This window comes from Gymnoscopelus braueri (genome assembly GCF_963280865.1).
Source record: "Gymnoscopelus braueri genome assembly, chromosome: 13".
Lineage (NCBI taxonomy): Eukaryota > Metazoa > Chordata > Actinopteri > Myctophiformes > Myctophidae > Gymnoscopelus > Gymnoscopelus braueri.
The window spans coordinates 51373664-51392848 of NC_137615.1; the positions used below are offsets into that span (position 1 = coordinate 51373664).

A 19185-nucleotide genomic window follows, 5' to 3' on the forward strand; every position below is an offset into this window, starting at 1 on the left:
TCCAGGGGAAAAGATTTTTTCATTCTACGACCTACGGTTAAAAAGTTATAGGCCAAAATGTAAAGTGGGCTGTTATAGCGCCACCATGTGGCCGACTGGTGTAATTATTTTATTAATAATTTGGCAATAAACTATGAACCTCCCTTCAAAGTCTTTTAACTCTAGCACTTACGGTTTCCGAGAAAAACATATTTTTGGTAAAACGGTTCCCTCCCACTAACTTTGGAAGCCATTTACGGACGAACGGTAAGGACTATCAAAATGCCGTTTGGATATGTTTATCGCATGGGCCCAGAGATCATGTGTACCGATTTTTGACATAGGAAATTTGGACAAAATTTGTGGGAGGAGCTAAAAGTGTGTTTTGAACAAAATTCAAAATGGCGGAAAATCTATCCTGACACAAATGCGTCATGACCTAAGGAATTAGGAATAGGATTTTTATTTTACGACCTACGGTTCAAGAGTTATAGGCCAAAACGTAAAGTGGGCTGTTATAGCGCCACCATGAGGCCGACTGGTGTAATTATTTTTTAAATAATTTTGGACTAAATCATGAACCACCCCTCCCAAGTCTTGAAACTCTAGCCCTTACGGTTTCTGAGAAATAAATACTTGAATGGGAGTTTTTTCATTTTCCCATGAAAGTGGATGGGGAAGTTTAATGCACTAATAAATCAATATCAATTAAACTATGTAACCAATCTCTTAGCAAAATACAAGCACACGATTCCCGGTGAAGCCGGTCATTTTGACATATGGCACTAAATTGGGAAAAATAAACTGTGGGAGGAGATGCGGTTGAAAATAAACCGCTAGGGCCTCTGGAGGATAACAATAGTCTGGTTGCCCTGTTAGGGCAACCACACTAATAATTACTGTCATAAGTAATAAAACATACAGTTAACTGATTATTTAATTAGTAAAATAATTGAAATAGTGACCCATTCATTGTGCATGTAATAAAATACAGCAAAATTACATTGAATCATAATATAAAAACTGTAAGATTCTAGAAAAACAGTTATTTTTTTGGAGTTCAATGGACAGGTGGAGCCAAATTGGGAGGTTTTCATTTGTTACTTTCAATGGTGTGACGTCACATTCTCTTTCTATTATAGTATAAATGAATAACACCAAAATAAATGTAAAATACCTTTTTTTTTTACATTTAACACTTAAAAACTATTTATTAAGGTTTTAAAAGAAGAAAACAAAAGGGTTGGGATATGTCTCCAAAAGAAGAGTCCTAATGGAAACTGGCTGTTGACAGGAGCAGTATAAATATCCATGATATTTGTGCCTGTCTATCCAACTCCCTGACAACATACAGCTGTTTAATTTAATCCTCCCAGTGAAGTCATTTATAGTGGACATTTTTTCCCTTTGTGTGAATGCACTGATGTCTTTTCAGAGCACTTAACTGACTGAAACTCTTCTCACACTGTTAACACTGTGGCAAGAGTGTTTCTCCAGTGTGGACACAATGGTGTTTCTTCAGGTCAGATGACTGAATGAAACTCTTGTTACAATGTTTACAGTGGAAAGGTTTTTTTCCAGTGTGGATACGCTGGTGTCTCTTCAGGTCAGATGACTGTGTGAAACTCTTGTCACATTGTTTACAGTGGAAAGGTTTTTCTCCAGTGTGAATACGCTGGTGTATCTTCAGGTTACCCGACTGATTAAAACTCTTGTTACAGTGCGTACAGTGGAAAGGTTTTTCTCCGGTGTGGATACGCTGGTGTATCTTCAGGTGACCTGAGATATTGAATCTCTTGTTACAATGTTTACATTTGAAAGGTTTTTCTCCATCTGGTTGAGTTGAAGTCTTGGTAAACTGTTGATGACTGTAAGATCCTGGTTGATCAGTGTCTCCTTGTTCCTGGCTGGTTGTAGAGCTGGTGATTTGCTGACAGGCTGATGAGGTGATCTGTACATTCCTCAGCATTTGGCAGTAGAGGTCATTGTGTCTCCTCCTGATGTGTTTATGAAGGAAGACCTGAGATGTGAAGCAGTATGAACACTCAGAACAAGAGAAGAACTGAGTCTGGGAAGACTGGAACTTCACTCCTGCGAACGTGGGGGGGGGGGATAGGGACAGAGGGGAGAGAGGGGCGAGAGAGAGGAGTAGAGAAGGGGAGAAGCAGGTTAAAAATGGTGAGTACAAATACAACTTGAAAGCTTCCATCATCAAACAAGTCTGTTGTTTAGGAGAATTACAGCTCCCCTGTTAATATTTCTGATCTAATTGTATTTTTCAACAACCTCTTTTATTCCAACTCCCAGTTTTCCCCACCCATGTAAGTCCTGTCCCTGTGTTTAACACTGACTGACCTCCACTGGTCTCCTCCCAATCATCACTGTCTTCAGTGACTTCAGTGTCAGATTCAAGCTCGACTTCAATTTCAGAGCAGTGTGAAGAGATGTCTTCATCATCATCTTCACTTTTCACTGCTAGTAATGTCAACTTTGACCCATCAGGCTCCTCTGGTCTTTGAAGTTGCTCCTCCTGTTCCTCTTTAATCTGTGGAGGCTCTGGTTCCTCCTGGAGCAGACTGGGGCTCCTCTCCTCAACCATGTGCAGGATGTCTAGGAGCAGAACAATAACATGATAGTGAATAGTGGATTCCTAAAATGTCCGTGTTCCCAGTACAAAGTGAGCTATCACCTACTTTGATTGACTTAACAATGACTAACTACAGGTTACTACAGGTGTTTCTGAAAAATCTTTTTGTTTTAGCAAGGTTTTAGCAAAATACATATACACAGCGACGATAACTGTTCGTCGTCCAGAGTAAAGAAATATACCACCGGGGCTCTCCTTTCGCTTTTTATACCGTGAGAAAAAACGTATTTTGCCCTATTTTGGCCTAAAAGTCGCATTTTTTCAAGCTAAAACCGGAAACCAGAAACGGAAATCGCTGAAATTGCTTCCGGGTGAGGCGGAGGTGAGTGGAAAACGAAACTGATCTCGGAATGTAAATAAAACAGCGTGATCGTCTATTAAAGCAAATTAAACAATAGAACGCAGATCTGCGTTCTGGCAGCCCACGGTTTTATTTAATAGAACGCAGATCTGCGTCCATGGCAGCTTATGTGTTAATAGAAATGTCCCTGGATGAGTCTGGAGAGTTCATCTTCACCTGCAGTCTGGACTCCACACACTGGTCTGAAATGAAGCAAGTGAATAAGGACCTTAATCCAAGACCGGGAACGCATCTGTGTCATTTTAAGATTTCTTTGGCTATTCAAAAATAGCAGATATACAAGCTCATAGAGCGGCACCGAGTGCCACGATACAAGCTTGTAAATCTGCTATTTTTAAAAATAAATCTTGAAAATGTGTGCAAATCTTTGAATATATATATTATTATTTTAAGCTAACATTTATAACTCAAATCTTTGCTTCTGGGGATTCTAAAAATGTCAAATGTTTTTTTTAAACTTATGTTGCAATAATATGAGGACCACCATGTCAAGGACCACCCAGAAGTATATGTAAATTGTGGACCCCCACCCCATCTCAAATGTTTTGTTCCAGGGACCCCCAGAAGCAAAGATTTGAGTACAAAATGTATATATGTATTCAAAAATGTGCACAAGTTTTCACATTTTTTTTTCTCCAAAAAATTGCAGATCTACAAGCTTGTATATTGTAAGCTTGTATATCTGCTATTTTTAAATGGCCAAATAAATACAAAGAATGACACAGATGCGTTCCTGGTCTTAATGGGTTAATAACTGGAGACCCGTGGTGTCAAGAATAACAATAATATTTGCTGAAGGTAAGGGCAAAATAGCCTTATTTTATAGTAACTATTTTGGCCTGATGGTGGCGCCAGAAGAATCAGGTCATTGAGACACTCTGTGAACAAGTCTAAATAAAACAGTGTACTGTTCTTGAATTTTTTCTTCACGTATTTGTATTCTTCTTCTTCTTATTTTTTCAATTACTATTTCCTTTCTTACTCCACACTGATGAAGCACAATAATTTCACTGCCAATAGTATTGTAACTGTATGTGACAATAAACACCTTGAAGCTAGAAAAAAGGGAAGAAAAAGAGACAGACAGAGAGTGAAACGTACTGAGGTCTGGCTGGTCTTCAGGTTCCTCCTGTTTCACTGAAACGGGTCTGGCTGGGTCTGGAGAGTTCATCTGCAACCTGCAGTCTGGATTCCACAGAGTCTGGAATGAAACAATTAAAATCCCAAAGTTCAGATTTTATTACAAAGACTTTAAGAGAGACGTCTCTTACATTTAACTTCAACAATAACAGACAATAATAAAGGAGTAACATGGTAATCACTTGTCATTTGGGCGAGTAACCTTTTCACAGAAAATTTCCTGACTAATATATAATAACATATATAATTAATAATATAATATAATTAATATCTTCATGTAATCCTCTCTCTGATAGAAAATGTTCCTTCTTTAAGGCAAGTAGAACGATTTATTTTCTTTTTAGGATAATAATTCTAAATGATTTAGTCATAATTTGTGCAAATGAAATATTAATAATATTAATATCAATAATACAAACATTGTTTTATTTTTTCAGGTAAACACTGTTCACTAATCACTACCATAATAGTGAAATGCCCCTTAGGTCAATTGATGCATTGAATATTGTATAACAGTTTGCCAAAAAAGCACAGAAAGTACAGTTCTATACAAGGTCTGCTGAAAGGAAAACCCAACAAAGCGCTATGGCTTGTTTCCATTGGGGTCCTGTGTATTCAATTCATCTAAACATGTAATGAAAGAAAGAAAGATATACAATACTATGCAAAAACATCATATGAAGGAGTAGTAATCAATGATTACTACTCCTTTCTCCTTCATGTTATGAAGGAGAAAGGAGTAGTAATCAAAAAGTAAAGTAATCATAATAAAGACAACATTCTTATTTTAACAACAACAAACATACCTTCCTCAGTAATGTATCCTGGTAGAAAACACACTTGAACACCTCTAATGTGGAGTGTACCCACTTGAAGCTAAATTAGCATTAGCATTAGCCCACCACAACAACAAAGGAAAGTCTTTGAACGTCGTGTGTAAATTTCTCCCGTTTCACAACGTGCCAGCCTGTCACTCTTTACACAGACTGTCGCACAAAGACACACTCAGACAGAAGTTACACAAAGGTTTGTTCACTGCAAACTTATATTATAACACAGACTTTCTCTGTATCACGTTCGTTCGTTCACTCTCTGCTCTGTTTATTTGTCTCTAATGGATGTGTTTCAATCCGGAGGAGAGAGAGGGACGGACATCTGTGTTCCGTGAGCAGAAATAACGGAGCAGAAATAAGACTTCCGGTTGACGATCTCTTCAGAATAAGAGTACCCTCTAGAGTAAAAAGAAACCATTGAAAACCATTGAAAAACGGTTCATTTGCACATTAAAACTATAAATTAAGCATTTAAACGAAGCTATATAACACATATTATGTTACTGTGTAACAAAAACGGATTTAAAACATTAATAATTTATCTAAATGGATAAATGCTGTTCAAAGGAGTGCATAGCCTATACAAATTGGACACTGGACAGGAGACGGAGCTCAGTGCCGGAACTTGCAAGGTACGCACGCGTTCGGGGAGACCCCCTCTACACCGCCACACGCTCCGCTAAGCGGCACAGGTGCATTTTGAAAAGTGGCGGGCCGTCCAGTGAGGTCAGGGGTCAGAAAAGGGCCTTTTTCTGTGCATAGCCTATACAAATTGGACACTGGACAGGAGACGGAGCTTAGTGCCGGAACTTGCAAGGTACGCACGCGTTCGGGGAGACCCCCTCTACACCGCCACACGCTCCGCTAAGCGGCACAGGTGCATTTTGAAAAGTGGCGGGCCGTCCAGTGAGGTCAGGGGTCAGAAAAGGGCCTTTTTCAGTGCATAGCCTATACAAATTGGACACTGGACAGGAGACGGAGCTTAGTGCCGGAACTTGCAAGGTACGCACGCGTTCGGGGAGACCCCTTCTACACCGCCACACGCTCCGCTAAGCGGCACAGGTGCATTTTGAAAAGTGGCGGGCCGTCCAGTGAGGTCAGGGGTCAGAAAAGGGCCTTTTTCAGTGCATAGCCTATACAAATTGGACACTGGACAGGAGACGGAGCTTAGTGCCGGAACTTGCAAGGTACGCACGCGTTCGGGGAGACCCCCTCTACACCGCCACACGCTCCGCTAAGCGGCACAGGTGCATTTTGAAAAGTGGCGGGCCGTCCAGTGAGGTCAGGGGTCAGAAAAGGGCCTTTTTCAGTGCATAGCCTATACAAATTGGACACTGGACAGGAGACGGAGCTTAGTGCCGGAACTTGCAAGGTACGCACGCGTTCGGGGAGACCCCCTCTACACCGCCACACGCTCCGCTAAGCGGCACAGGTGCATTTTGAAAAGTGGCGGGCCGTCCAGTGAGGTCAGGGGTCAGAAAAGGGCCTTTTTCTGTGCATAGCCTATACAAATTGGACACTGGACAGGAGACGGAGCTTAGTGCCGGAACTTGCAAGGTACGCACGCGTTCGGGGAGACCCCCTCTACACCGCCACACGCTCCGCTAAGCGGCACAGGTGCATTTTGAAAAGTGGCGGGCCGTCCAGTGAGGTCAGGGGTCAGAAAAGGGCCTTTTTCAGTGCATAGCCTATACAAATTGGACACTGGACAGGAGACGGAGCTTAGTGCCGGAACTTGCAAGGTACGCACGCGTTCGGGGAGACCCCTTCTACACCGCCACACGCTCCGCTAAGCGGCACAGGTGCATTTTGAAAAGTGGCGGGCCGTCCAGTGAGGTCAGGGGTCAGAAAAGGGCCTTTTTCAGTGCATAGCCTATACAAATTGGACACTGGACAGGAGACGGAGCTTAGTGCCGGAACTTGCAAGGTACGCACGCGTTCGGGGAGACCCCCTCTACACCGCCACACGCTCCGCTAAGCGGCACAGGTGCATTTTGAAAAGTGGCGGGCCGTCCAGTGAGGTCAGGGGTCAGAAAAGGGCCTTTTTCTGTGCATAGCCTATACAAATTGGACACTGGACAGGAGACGGAGCTTAGTGCCGGAACTTGCAAGGTACGCACGCGTTCGGGGAGACCCCCTCTACACCGCCACACGCTCCGCTAAGCGGCACAGGTGCATTTTGAAAAGTGGCGGGCCGTCCAGTGAGGTCAGGGGTCAGAAACGCAAACGCGGTCATTGGACGCAACCCCACACAACCCCACACAACCCCACACAACCACACACAATAAAAGAATACAGACAAGGCTTTGAAAGTTTAAAAAAAATACCTTTTAATTACTCTTTACTAATAAAACAGTGTACAAATTATCAAAAAAATAAATAAATGAAGTTTCCAATATTTGTTTTTAAACATTGCCAATTGTCTTAAGGTGGACTGAGAGGCTACTTTAGTAGTTTAGTAGTCACAGATTTGATCAATTTACTTTATGTGTGTGTGTGTGTTAATAACAGCACTCATTATTCAAACACAAATCATGCAAAACTGTAAAAATGTGGAAGTTCTAGGAAGTGCAAACCACACTCAAAAGTATAAAATGGTACTGCGTGCAACGTACCTAAATGCAAACATCACTCAAATGTATAATAAACGGGTACAACATGCAATGTACCACGGTGCAAAGATCACTCAAATGTATTATAAACGGGTACAACGTGCAATGTACTCAAAAGTGCAACACAGCAAACATAAAGTGCAAACATTTTACACACACACACACACACACACACACACACACACACCACAAATTGATCAAAAGATAGATGTACGTATATAAAGCAAAACCAGCTCAGTCCAAACATTGCATAGTCTTGTGCTCTAACGTTTGTTTTTAGATGATCACAGTAAGCACAAAGACTAAAAAATCAAATAAAATAAAATTAGATTAAATCAAAACCTAAAGGAAAAAAAAGCAAGACCAAAATGAAATTCCCTCCTGGTGTCTTGGGAAGATGTCAGTTCGGGTCCTTTGCATTCCTCCATTGGCAATGTTCTCCTGCAACATAGACACAACAGAACCTTTTAGGTAGTTTGTCCAAGGTAAGGTGAATCATCACAGTACATGCTTAAACTTTGTACTCAGAGAATTAACTTTCCGCCTGACAACTCATACATAACACAATCTCGCTTTTCACGCTGGCTTTTGAAAGTGTTGAGGCTCACATCAAACAGAATAGCTTTGGAAAACAAACAAGTGAAAATACCACAGCTGCTGCCGTCTTCTTGTGCTATGAAATTGGGACAACTGTGATAACATTCATATCTAAATGTGATACTCATACCTCTGCCATACAATGCAAAGTACTGTAAGGCTAAGTACTTTTGCAGTGGAAAAAATACCTTAACCAGGTCTTGCTCATACACACGTAGTGAATCCATTATCACAACATCTAATGCTATAACATCACCCTTCACTGTCTTTTTTGAGAAATCTACCGCGATGGCTCCCCAATGGGACTTATTTGCGTTGACAGGCAATATCACCAACTCATAATTCCACCAATTGCCTGATGCTCGTGGTACATCTGGCAGGACACTGATGTCATCACACCAAGTACTCTGTAACTGTTGGCTGACAAAAGTGCTGGGACAAATATACGCTTTTTTTTCAACACCAGAAAGCAAGAGCTGATGGTACTCATCGATCGTCTTATCACTCAGCCACCCGTTATTCTTCACAGTTGGCTTTGAAATGGGTCTCACTTTTCTATCCCTTGTCTGCTTGGGTTGTTTGCATCTGGCTGTGCATTTATGTTTTCGTTTGACCTGCGGAAAGTTGATTAGTTTCACACTATTCGTTTTCTCGTATGACACGACAAAGAAACTAGCTGTGGTCAGTATTTTTTGCATCAGCTCAAAGGTATAGCCTGCTGTGTCATTGGATGCATTTGTCATGATATGCCATTGCTGGTCTTTACAGGTGTATAATGACACATATGGTGACTTATCAAAAAATGCACAAATACTGGACACAGCATAATCATTTTGATGGTACAGACAGGAGAGAGTGAACGTTTTTGGAATTTCTGCACCAGATCTTAGCAGGAGAAGTAAAGACTGTGGGCTGTGAATTACTTTATAGGTTGATAAGCTTAAGTCCTGCTTACATGTTTTACATTGGTCAAGTTGAGCAGGAAATGGCCTGGCCTGGTCACCACATTGAGTACAAATATAGCGACCAAGACTTTTAAGGCAAAGCAGTGTGTCATCCACAAAGCTGTCTAATATGTGGCACACGTCTGTCATAGAAAATTGCCGAGACACTAATGACACCACCTGAGTGTTGGCAACATTGAGTTTCTCAAGCGCTTTGTTAAACAATGCTGGGGACTGCGCTGCTGCTGCTGCTGCTGCTGCAAGCCGTGTGTGACATTTTTGGAAAGCAGATGTCTGTTTTAGAAATGTTAGTATTGGTAATGGTATGGCTTCACACATATTGTGATTTGGTCTTTCATTGCAAAAAAACACATCCACACCATGGCCAATATCTTCCAAATTGTCCTCTATTGTGATGCCAGCATTAAGTGATGCATCATTACATTTCACATAGAAATAAATGTACCCATGTGGTTTTGCCAATTGCAATGCATTTGCTGGTTGAAGGATGTTTATATTTGTATCATCTGCTCTAATTACAACATTGTCATAAAGCAAATGTGCCCAGAAGTGTCCGGCTTTGGCCACTGAGCCTACATGACAAATGATTGAGCCCAACTTATACTTAATTTTACTGCTGTCACGAATGGGAATTTCGATTATATCAGATGGGACTACAGGCGTGTGGAGCACCGTCCCACCATTATCAACACGGGACACAGAAAGAGTAATGACATCAGGAGCATCAATCCAACATATTTGTCTCTTCATTGCTGAACCACATGCTGTACATCTCTGTTGACCTTCACCTTCCATGATTGTGTGTTCGAAAAGACAATTGAGGGACTCACATTTCTGTGTCAGCGGTAATGCAAAAACAGTAGGCGCGCATGAAATGCTTTCAACTTTCGATGCACATTTTTTACAGATGTCTGTATGTTTTGCCATAGCAGTTGTTTGGACACTACAATCATGCAACCAGATTAATAATTTGTGTATCAAATCTAGTGGGTCATTGTGCATTGACAAGGACAACGCTGGGATGCTCTTGACTAATTCTTGAGTGACACCATGGATTGTTTTAGCATCAAATGTGTGCCCTGGATTTTGAAAAAACGCTTGGATGAGAGCTGCTAAATTCCCTGGCATTGATGACATCGCAACCATATAAGTAGGTGTCAACTGTTTCAATTTATCTTGTACTACTTGCAGATGCAGTATCGATTGTAGGGTTGCATTTAGCCAACAATTACTCTCATTATTTGCAAACCTGCATATACTATTGCATATTTCCTCATTTGTGCCTCTGTTTTGTGCCTTTGTTTTGTCTGGCACACTTGCTGAGCTGTCATTTTGTAAGAAAATCTTTGAATCTGCTGGTGGCTTATGTTGATAAGAGTATCTCAGCTGTGGCGGCGGAGTTTTTTTTTGTTCCACTTTTCTACAGGTGGTGGGTGTGGACGCTGTGATGCCTGTGATATCCTGTAGCCTACTTTGGCAATGAAATCTATGGCTGACTGCTTGTATAGTGAGCGTATGCGCTGTATACATTCGTCAATTCTGTGTTTCTCATTTCGTAAAAGCAACACTTTTGTGTTTTTGAACATGGCCTCACTAATAGCTGTGCTTTTCTTACCATGGTTTATTTGTGCAGCATAGGCTCCAGAGAATCGCTGCAAATCACCTGAGAGTAGATCTGACCATATTGGAATAGTTGGGAGGAAGTTTGAGAACAGTTTGTTTAAAATAGTTTCTCCATGGTATTGATTTTCACCTGTGTCATTGCTGGTTTTAATTGTATTATTGGCTGTAGCCCTTAGTTGTTCAAAATAGTCTTTGAAGGGAGATGTTCCTTCACAAACATCAGCACTCAAGTCAAATATATCATCAATTTGTATAGGCTATGCACTGAAAAAGGCCCTTTTCCTCACTGGACGGCCCGCCACTTTTTTCTACACCTTAGTGCCGCTTAGCGGAGAGTGTGGCGGTGTAGAGGGGGTCTCCCCGAACGCGTGCGTACCTTGCAAGTTCCGGCACTAAGCTCCGTCTCCTGTCCAGTGTCCAATTTGTATAGGCTATGCACTGAAAAAGGCCCTTTTCTGACCCCTGACCTCACTGGACGGCCCGCCACTTTTCAAAATGCACCTGTGCCGCTTAGCGGAGCGTGTGGCGGTGTAGAGGGGGTCTCCCCGAACGCGTGCGTACCTTGCAAGTTCCGGCACTAAGCTCCGTCTCCTGTCCAGTGTCCAATTTGTATAGGCTATGCACTGAAAAAGGCCCTTTTCTGACCCCTGACCTCACTGGACGGCCCGCCACTTTTCAAAATGCACCTGTGCCGCTTAGCGGAGCGTGTGGCGGTGTAGAGGGGGTCTCCCCGAACGCGTGCGTACCTTGCAAGTTCCGGCACTAAGCTCCGTCTCCTGTCCAGTGTCCAATTTGTATAGGCTATGCACTGAAAAAGGCCCTTTTCTGACCCTTGACCTCACTGGACGGCCCGCCACTTTTTTTCTACACCTTAGTGCCGCTTAGCGGAGCGTGTGGCAGTGTAGAGGGGGTCTCCCCGAACGCGTGCGTACCTTGCAAGTTCCGGCACTAAGCTCCGTCTCCTGTCCAGTGTCCAATTTGTATAGGCTATGCACTGAAAAAGGCCCTTTTCTGACCCCTGACCTCACTGGACGGCCCGCCACTTTTCAAAATGCACCTGTGCCGCTTAGCGGAGCGTGTGGCGGTGTAGAAGGGGTCTCCCCGAACGCGTGCGTACCTTGCAAGTTCCGGCACTAAGCTCCGTCTCCTGTCCAGTGTCCAATTTGTATAGGCTATGCACTGAAAAAGGCCCTTTTCTGACCCCTGACCTCACTGGACGGCCCGCCACTTTTCAAAATGCACCTGTGCCGCTTAGCGGAGCGTGTGGCGGTGTAGAGGGGGTCTCCCCGAACGCGTGCGTACCTTGCAAGTTCCGGCACTAAGCTCCGTCTCCTGTCCAGTGTCCAATTTGTATAGGCTATGCACTGAAAAAGGCCCTTTTCTGACCCCTGACCTCACTGGACGGCCCGCCACTTTTCAAAATGCACCTGTGCCGCTTAGCGGAGCGTGTGGCGGTGTAGAGGGGGTCTCCCCGAACGCGTGCGTACCTTGCAAGTTCCGGCACTAAGCTCCGTCTCCTGTCCAGTGTCCAATTTGTATAGGCTATGCACTGAAAAAGGCCCTTTTCTGACCCCTGACCTCACTGGACGGCCCGCCACTTTTCAAAATGCACCTGTGCCGCTTAGCGGAGCGTGTGGCGGTGTAGAGGGGGTCTCCCCGAACGCGTGCGTACCTTGCAAGTTCCGGCACTAAGCTCCGTCTCCTGTCCAGTGTCCAATTTGTATATGGCTATGCACTGAAAAAGGCCCTTTTCTGACCCTTGACCTCACTGGACGGCCCGCCACTTTTTTTCTACACCTTAGTGCCGCTTAGCGGAGCGTGTGGCAGTGTAGAGGGGGTCTCCCCGAACGCGTGCGTACCTTGCAAGTTCCGGCACTAAGCTCCGTCTCCTGTCCAGTGTCCAATTTGTATAGGCTATGCACTGAAAAAGGCCCTTTTCTGACCCCTGACCTCACTGGACGGCCCGCCACTTTTCAAAATGCACCTGTGCCGCTTAGCGGAGCGTGTGGCGGTGTAGAAGGGGTCTCCCCGAACGCGTGCGTACCTTGCAAGTTCCGGCACTAAGCTCCGTCTCCTGTCCAGTGTCCAATTTGTATAGGCTATGCACTGAAAAAGGCCCTTTTCTGACCCCTGACCTCACTGGACGGCCCGCCACTTTTCAAAATGCACCTGTGCCGCTTAGCGGAGCGTGTGGCGGTGTAGAGGGGGTCTCCCCGAACGCGTGCGTACCTTGCAAGTTCCGGCACTAAGCTCCGTCTCCTGTCCAGTGTCCAATTTGTATAGGCTATGCACTGAAAAAGGCCCTTTTCTGACCCCTGACCTCACTGGACGGCCCGCCACTTTTGTCTCCACCTTAGTGCCGCTTAGCGGAGAGTGTGGCGGTGTAGAGGGGGTCTCCCCGAACGCGTGCGTACCTCAGAAGTTCCGGCACTAAGCTCTGTCTCCTGTCCAGTGTCCAATTTGTATAGGCTATGCACTGAAAACGGCCCTTTTCTGGCCCCTGACCTCACTGGACGGCCCGCCACTTTTGTCTACACCTTAGTGCCGCTTAGCGGAGAGTGTGGCGGTGTAGAGGGGGTCTCCCCGAACGCGTGCGTACCTCAGAAGTTCCGGCACTAAGCACCGTCTTGTAATTATGTAATTCTAGGCGTCTGCTTTAAAATCAGGGTTGGACTGATAACATAATTATTACCTAACTACAGCAGAATGAAAGGAGAGACATTTAGCAGGGAAAAACGAAAGCAATAATATAAGGTTTTCAGGTTACACTTTACACTTGCAGGACAAACATTAATTACAGAATGCATGCTTAAAGGTAGGGTAAGTGATATTTTTTGGTTAAAACAAAAAGTATTTTGTTAAAAGGTTAAAATACTATATTCTGATAGTAATCATTGCTATATAGTGTTTTTTCAGTAACAGATGTCTCCCTGTCTCTCCAGCTCTTTAATAAACAGAAAATACATTTTTCGGTAGGTGTCAAAGTCTCAGCCAATCAGGAGAAAGTACCAATTTTTAAGCTTAATTTGTATAGTGTTCCAGTTCAAATTTTATCTGCTCATTTCTTAGTGTCATCACTTCCAATTTCACTTGTTTAATCTGTATCCTGATTGAGTTCTCTGTCCTGGTTGGATAAAATTGGAAATGAAACTGAAACTGAAACGAAAATGCATTTCCTGTTTAATAAAGAGGTGGAGAGACAAGGAGACTCCTAATACTGAACAAACACTCTATATCAATGAGTACTATCAGAATATAGAGCTATTTAACACAAATTTTAACCAAAGCAAATCACTTACCCTACCTTTAACCATTCAAAGTGTTTCTAACCTAAATGCAGTGGTTTTCAAACCTTTGAATAAATTCCTGTTACAAATGGCCCATATTTAGGTGTGAAGTGCACATTTGATGGGGGTCAATAGCCTCAATCTGGAACAACCTGGCACTTAGAAGTGATCTAAGCCATTTAAAAAGACATACTGTACATCATAAATGAATTTTTTATATACAATTGTGTCCTTTTTTTAAACTTGCCACTTGGAAGTGTTTTAGTATGATTCATTTCAAAGGCATACATCATAAATGTATTTTTAAAATAGATTTGTGTCTTTTAAAAAATATAAAAAAAATTAGATCTTATTTTGAAGGCAACCGGAAACCTTATTTCTGCTAGCTCGAAAACCGGAAGTCCAATTTCTGCTCACGGAACGGAGCTGGGACGGACACGGTCCTCGGCCGTGCCTCTCTCTCGTCCGGGTTGAAACACACACTATTCTGAGTTCCCGCAGAAGCCTCATAAATGCCCAAATTAATTAATAATGTACAATGCATTTCAAAGTTTATTCTTAAACAAAAATACGTTTTAAAGGTTTACAAATAGATGAAACACAACATGAATTAATTAGTTAATCTTCTGCTGTGTTCTATTTCATCCTTCCTGACTGCCAGAGGCAGTGCTTAACACTGGATGATATCCGCATAGATATATATAAAGGCTAGATGACTCACCCGCGCTGCTGGCCAATGGAGTACGACGTTGGCACATGGCGGCCATCTTGAAACAGTCATTCATAACATTATGTCTATGGTGCATATACTTTAAAATAACCATAGTGTGCTCAATTTTCATCCGATTTTCAAACGGTTTGGTGTGTTGTAAACACCAAAGATGTAGTTATGATACTGCATACTTAAAATTATATATACAAAAAAAAAACATGATTATAACTATAAGTATGCAGTATCATAACTACATCTTTGGTGTTTACAACACACCCAACCGTTTGAAAATCGGATGAAAATTGAGCACGCTATGGTTATTTCAAAGTATATGCACCATAGACATAATGTTATGAATGACTGTTTCAAGATGGCCGCGGTTGAGCTACGCTTGCGCCGCCCCCTTGAGCTATCTAGCCTTTATATATATCTATGGATATCCGTCTCACGCACGTGCAGTCGAGTAATTATTATCAACAAAGTCACAGCTGTGACATAATGACGGTGGGCGTGGAACGCAGTAGTCAGCGTACATAAGCCCACAGCCGTCATTAATGACTCCCCTTTGATCTTCTCGCAGGCTACGGGTTTCAGGTTTGAGGTTCTAAAGAAACAAACTAAACTATTGTTTTTTTCGCAGGGAGCCCTGTAACCTACAGTAGGTTGGAGCTTCGCGTCTCGCGTCCTCCAAGGGCTGCGATTAAGACTCACAATTGTGTTTTTCCGAAGACCAACATAGCTCCCCAGCAGAGCAGTGTTTGCGCGGCCACGCTGTGGGAGACGCACAGGTTGGTGTGGGTTATCAGAGTCTGTTTTCGGTCTCTGTCTCTTTATAAGTTGTGGAAAGACACCATATATATATTTATTTATTGCTGTTTCCCAATTTTGGGCGATTTTCTGTTTGTTACTAGGGGTGCTTTCGCTCCACGGTAACTGTATTGAGTTTCCCAGGTAAAGCGTGCACGCTTAGTGGGTGTTTTGGTTTTTCTTGTGGAGTGCTTTCGCTCCATTACATACTGGCCATGGCACATGCGTGCCGTGCCTGCGCGGTGCCCTTGTTGCCCAAAGGCCATGATGAATGCCACAGGTGCCTGGGTGTGGCACACCTAAGGCAGGGGCTGACGGAGGAGCAGTGGGCGAACTGCAGTTTTATGCCATATGACCTGAAGCTGGCCAGACTGGCTGAGGTGGAAGAGCAGCAGCCAGAAGACCAGAGGCCCCCATCTGGTGTCACTCCACAGGCAGCGGAAAGGGTCTCCGCACCGGAATGCCCCGCACAGCAAGGAAAGGAAGAAGGACCCTCTGGCTGTTAAGGTAGACACCTTGGCATCCCAGTTTGCGGAGTTGAAGGAGCTGCTCCTTAACATCCGACCGGACAAGCCTGTTCCCCGGGCCGACATCCACCGGCAGCCGCCCCTGCCCCAGTATGGGATGTTGATTCGCTGTCGACAATGGCTTCCTGTACCGACTTCCATGATGGTCCAGAGGAGGCAGAAGAGGCCACCCACACGTCATACCCCGGCTCTCAACGGTCGGGAGTGAGTCCAGAGCGGGCTCGGGGCCTGCCTCGGCTTCGATTAAGCCTGTGATTCGGATGGCGCTGGCACGCCTGGGCCAGGACGAGGCCCCGGCAGCAGCAGCGGCATGGATGCTTCCGTCCAGAGCCTGAGCGACGCTTCTCTGGAAGCTTTCGCGTATATGACAACGGAGCTTGGCAGACTACTGTCGACATTGACTCTCACTCGCCGACAGGTATGGCTGGCTCAGTCCCCACTGTCGGAGCCATGCCGAAGGGTCCTCCGTGCACTCCCCGTGATTCCGGGGCAGCTGTTTGGCCCTGCAGGACAGCAGGCCTTGGAGCGTAGTCTCTTCAGGGGCCTTCCCCTGCAGTGAGACAACGGCCTGCGCCAGGTTGTGGCACCGGCCGCCCCCGGCCACAGCCGCGGCAGGACAGCTACCCAGGGTCTTCGAATTTCGAGCAGCCCGACCAGCGTCGCCGCACCCCTACTCGCCCAGGCCCCCCACGTCCGGCACCTCAAACGCAGAGGGCTCGGGGGTCTGGGTTTCGCCCCTCAAGGGGCCAGAGGGGTAGGCAATGAACGCATGGGGCCGGCGATGGGATGCTTCTCCCAGCAGCAACTCAGCTACTGGGAAAGCTGCGCTTCAGACCCTTGGGTGGTGGCCACGCTCTCCCAAGGGTACAATATCCAGTTCCGCCGCCGGCCCCCCACTTACAGCGGGATCAGGATGACCATCATCAACGATCCCACAAAATCCGAGGCACTCAGGCAGGAGGTGGCCACCCTCCTGGAGAAGAATGCCATCGAGGAACTAGATCTACACACACAGCAAGGTGGGTTCTACTCCATGTATTTTCTGGTTACCAAAAAAGACGGAGGCTTTCGCCCTATACTGGACTTACGAGGGCTCAACGCCTACCTGAAGGTGTTGCCCTTCCACATGTTGAGGACAGCGGATGTGCTCCAAACGGTCAAAATGCACAGTTGGTTCACCTCAATAGATTTAAAAGACGCATATTTTAACGTCCCTATAGCTCCGCATCACAAGTAGTACATGTACCTGCGCTTCGCATTCGAAGGCAGGGCCTACCAATTCAGGGTGCTCCCGTTCGGGATTTCCCTGGCCCCTTGGATATTTACAAGGTGCATGCGGGCTGCGCTGGCCCCAATGCAGGCCCGGGGCATGCAAATCCACCCATTCCTGGACGACTGGCTGGTCTGCGCTCCAATACATCATGTGACACGACTAGGCCTCATGGTCAACTACAAAAAAAGCTGCCTTTTTCCCAGCCAGAGAGTTGTATTTATCGGCTTGGCCCTGGACTCCTGCCTCTCCTGCTGGCCTCTCCCACTCCTCAACGGTTGGAAGGCATCCTACAGCTTCTTCTCTGGTTTCGGGGGCACAAGAAGTTGAGGTTCAGCCTTTTTCTCAGGCTGGTAGGAATGCTGACATCAGTGACAGCAGTAGTGCCACTGGGTCTCCTTTGCTTGCGGCCATTCCAGGTCTGGGTCAATGGCCTACATCTAGACACAAAATTCCACAAGTCCAGGAGAGTTAGGGTATCCGGCAGCTGCCTCCTCACACTACAGCCCTGGAGAGACGGGGCATTTCTGTCCAGAGGTGTCTCCTTGGGTTCGATCCCCTCGCGTCGCGAGGTGGTAGTGACAGATGCCTCGCCCTCCGGGTGGGGAGCAGTATGGCAACACAGGGCTGTGAGGGGGCTCTGGACGAGACAAGAGATGACAGAGCACATAAATGTGCTCGAGCTTCGTGCTATTTTTCTAGCACTACAACACTTTGTACCGCAGTTGAAGGGCCGGCATGTGCTCGTGCGGTCCGACAGCAGGTCAGCTGTCTACCACGTAAACCGGTAGGGGGGCACCAGATCGACCCTGTCGTTACAGGTGGCACGGCGACTCCTCATGTGGGCTTTCCCTCATTTTCCCAGCCTGAGGGCTATGTATCTGCCAGGGCCACAGAATGTGGTGGCAGATTTTCTGTCACGCCAGAGTGGAGACTCCACCCGGAGGTAGTGGAGGAGATTTGGCACAGATACGGCACTGCGGAGGTGGACCTGTTTGCCTCAGAGTCCACAACACACTGCCCTCTTTGGTTCTCCCTGATGGAGACATCGAGTCCTTGGGACAGGATGCTCTAGCACACCCATGGCCAGATCACCTCCTCTATGCTTTCCCACCTTTCCCGCTGATAGCATTAACGCTACACAGGGTTCAGCAAGACAACCACAGACTCCTGCTGGTTGCTCCGGCATGGCCGGGGAGGACGTGGTTCTTGATGCTGCACAATCTCTGCTGCAGCTCTCCATGGCACCTCCCCAACAGGAAGGATCTCCTGTCCCAATTGGATGGCCGCATTTGGCATCGTGCCCGGAACGCCTGCAGCTGTGTGTGTGGCCCCTGAGGGGCCGGACCCACTCCTGAGTCTGTGTGACCAGGCTGTGATCCAGACCGTGTTGGACGCAAGAGCACCCTCCACCAGGGCAATCTATGCCAACAGGTGGAAAATATTCTCGCAATGGTGTGGTGTTAACAGAGAGGTCCCTGAGACTTGCTCGGTGCCAATAATATTGCGTTTTTACAATTACTATTGGAAAAGAAGCTATCACCGTCGACACTCAAGGTCTATGTGGCTGCAATCTCGGCCAGCCATAGCAGGGTGGACAACCAGACTGTGGGGTCTCACACTCTGGTGACCCTATTTCTTCGTGGAGCCCAGCGGCGGAACCCCCCACGGGCCGTGAAACACCCCTCATGGGACTTAGCCCTGGTCCTGGAGGCTCTTCGTCTCCCCCTCTTCGAGCCCCTAGAGCAATCAGGGCTGAAGTGGGCTTCAGCCAAATTGGCCTTTCTTCTGGCAATGGCATCGGCGAAGCGGGTGAGTGAGCTTC

General features: G+C 45.7%; 1 protein-coding gene across 2 annotated transcripts; it reads right to left on the minus strand.

Moving 5' to 3' along the window:
- Positions 1 to 647: 647 nt before the first annotated feature.
- Positions 648 to 5225, minus strand: LOC308098226 (uncharacterized protein). 2 transcript variants are annotated; one of them, XM_080446488.1, is made up of 5 exons: positions 4934 to 5225; positions 4089 to 4188; positions 3144 to 3169; positions 2335 to 2589; positions 648 to 2070 (listed from the first exon to the last, which is right to left on the minus strand). In XM_080446488.1, the coding sequence occupies exons 4-5, from the start codon at positions 2576 to 2578 to the stop codon at positions 1448 to 1450; spliced, it is 867 nt and encodes a 288-aa protein (XP_080302614.1). In that variant the 5' UTR covers positions 2579 to 2589; positions 3144 to 3169; positions 4089 to 4188; positions 4934 to 5225; the 3' UTR covers positions 648 to 1447. The 2 variants fall into 2 exon arrangements, with proteins under 2 accessions (XP_080302614.1, XP_080302613.1); XM_080446487.1 differs by lacking the exon at positions 3144 to 3169.
- Between the last annotated feature and the right edge of the window lie 13960 nt (positions 5226 to 19185).

Bases quoted from the DNA above. Each gene is read 5' to 3' on its own strand.
- LOC308098226 (XM_080446487.1), bottom strand. From the start codon at position 4,158: ATGAACTCTCCAGACCCAGCCAGACCCGTTTCAGTGAAACAGGAGGAA. The intron at 2,590-4,088 runs GTACGTTTCACT...TTCTGCTCCTAG, and splicing joins TGAAGACCAGCCAGACCTCA to ACATCCTGCACATGGTTGAG. The intron at 2,071-2,334 runs GTCAGTCAGTGT...CCACGTTCGCAG, and splicing joins TTGGGAGGAGACCAGTGGAG to GAGTGAAGTTCCAGTCTTCC.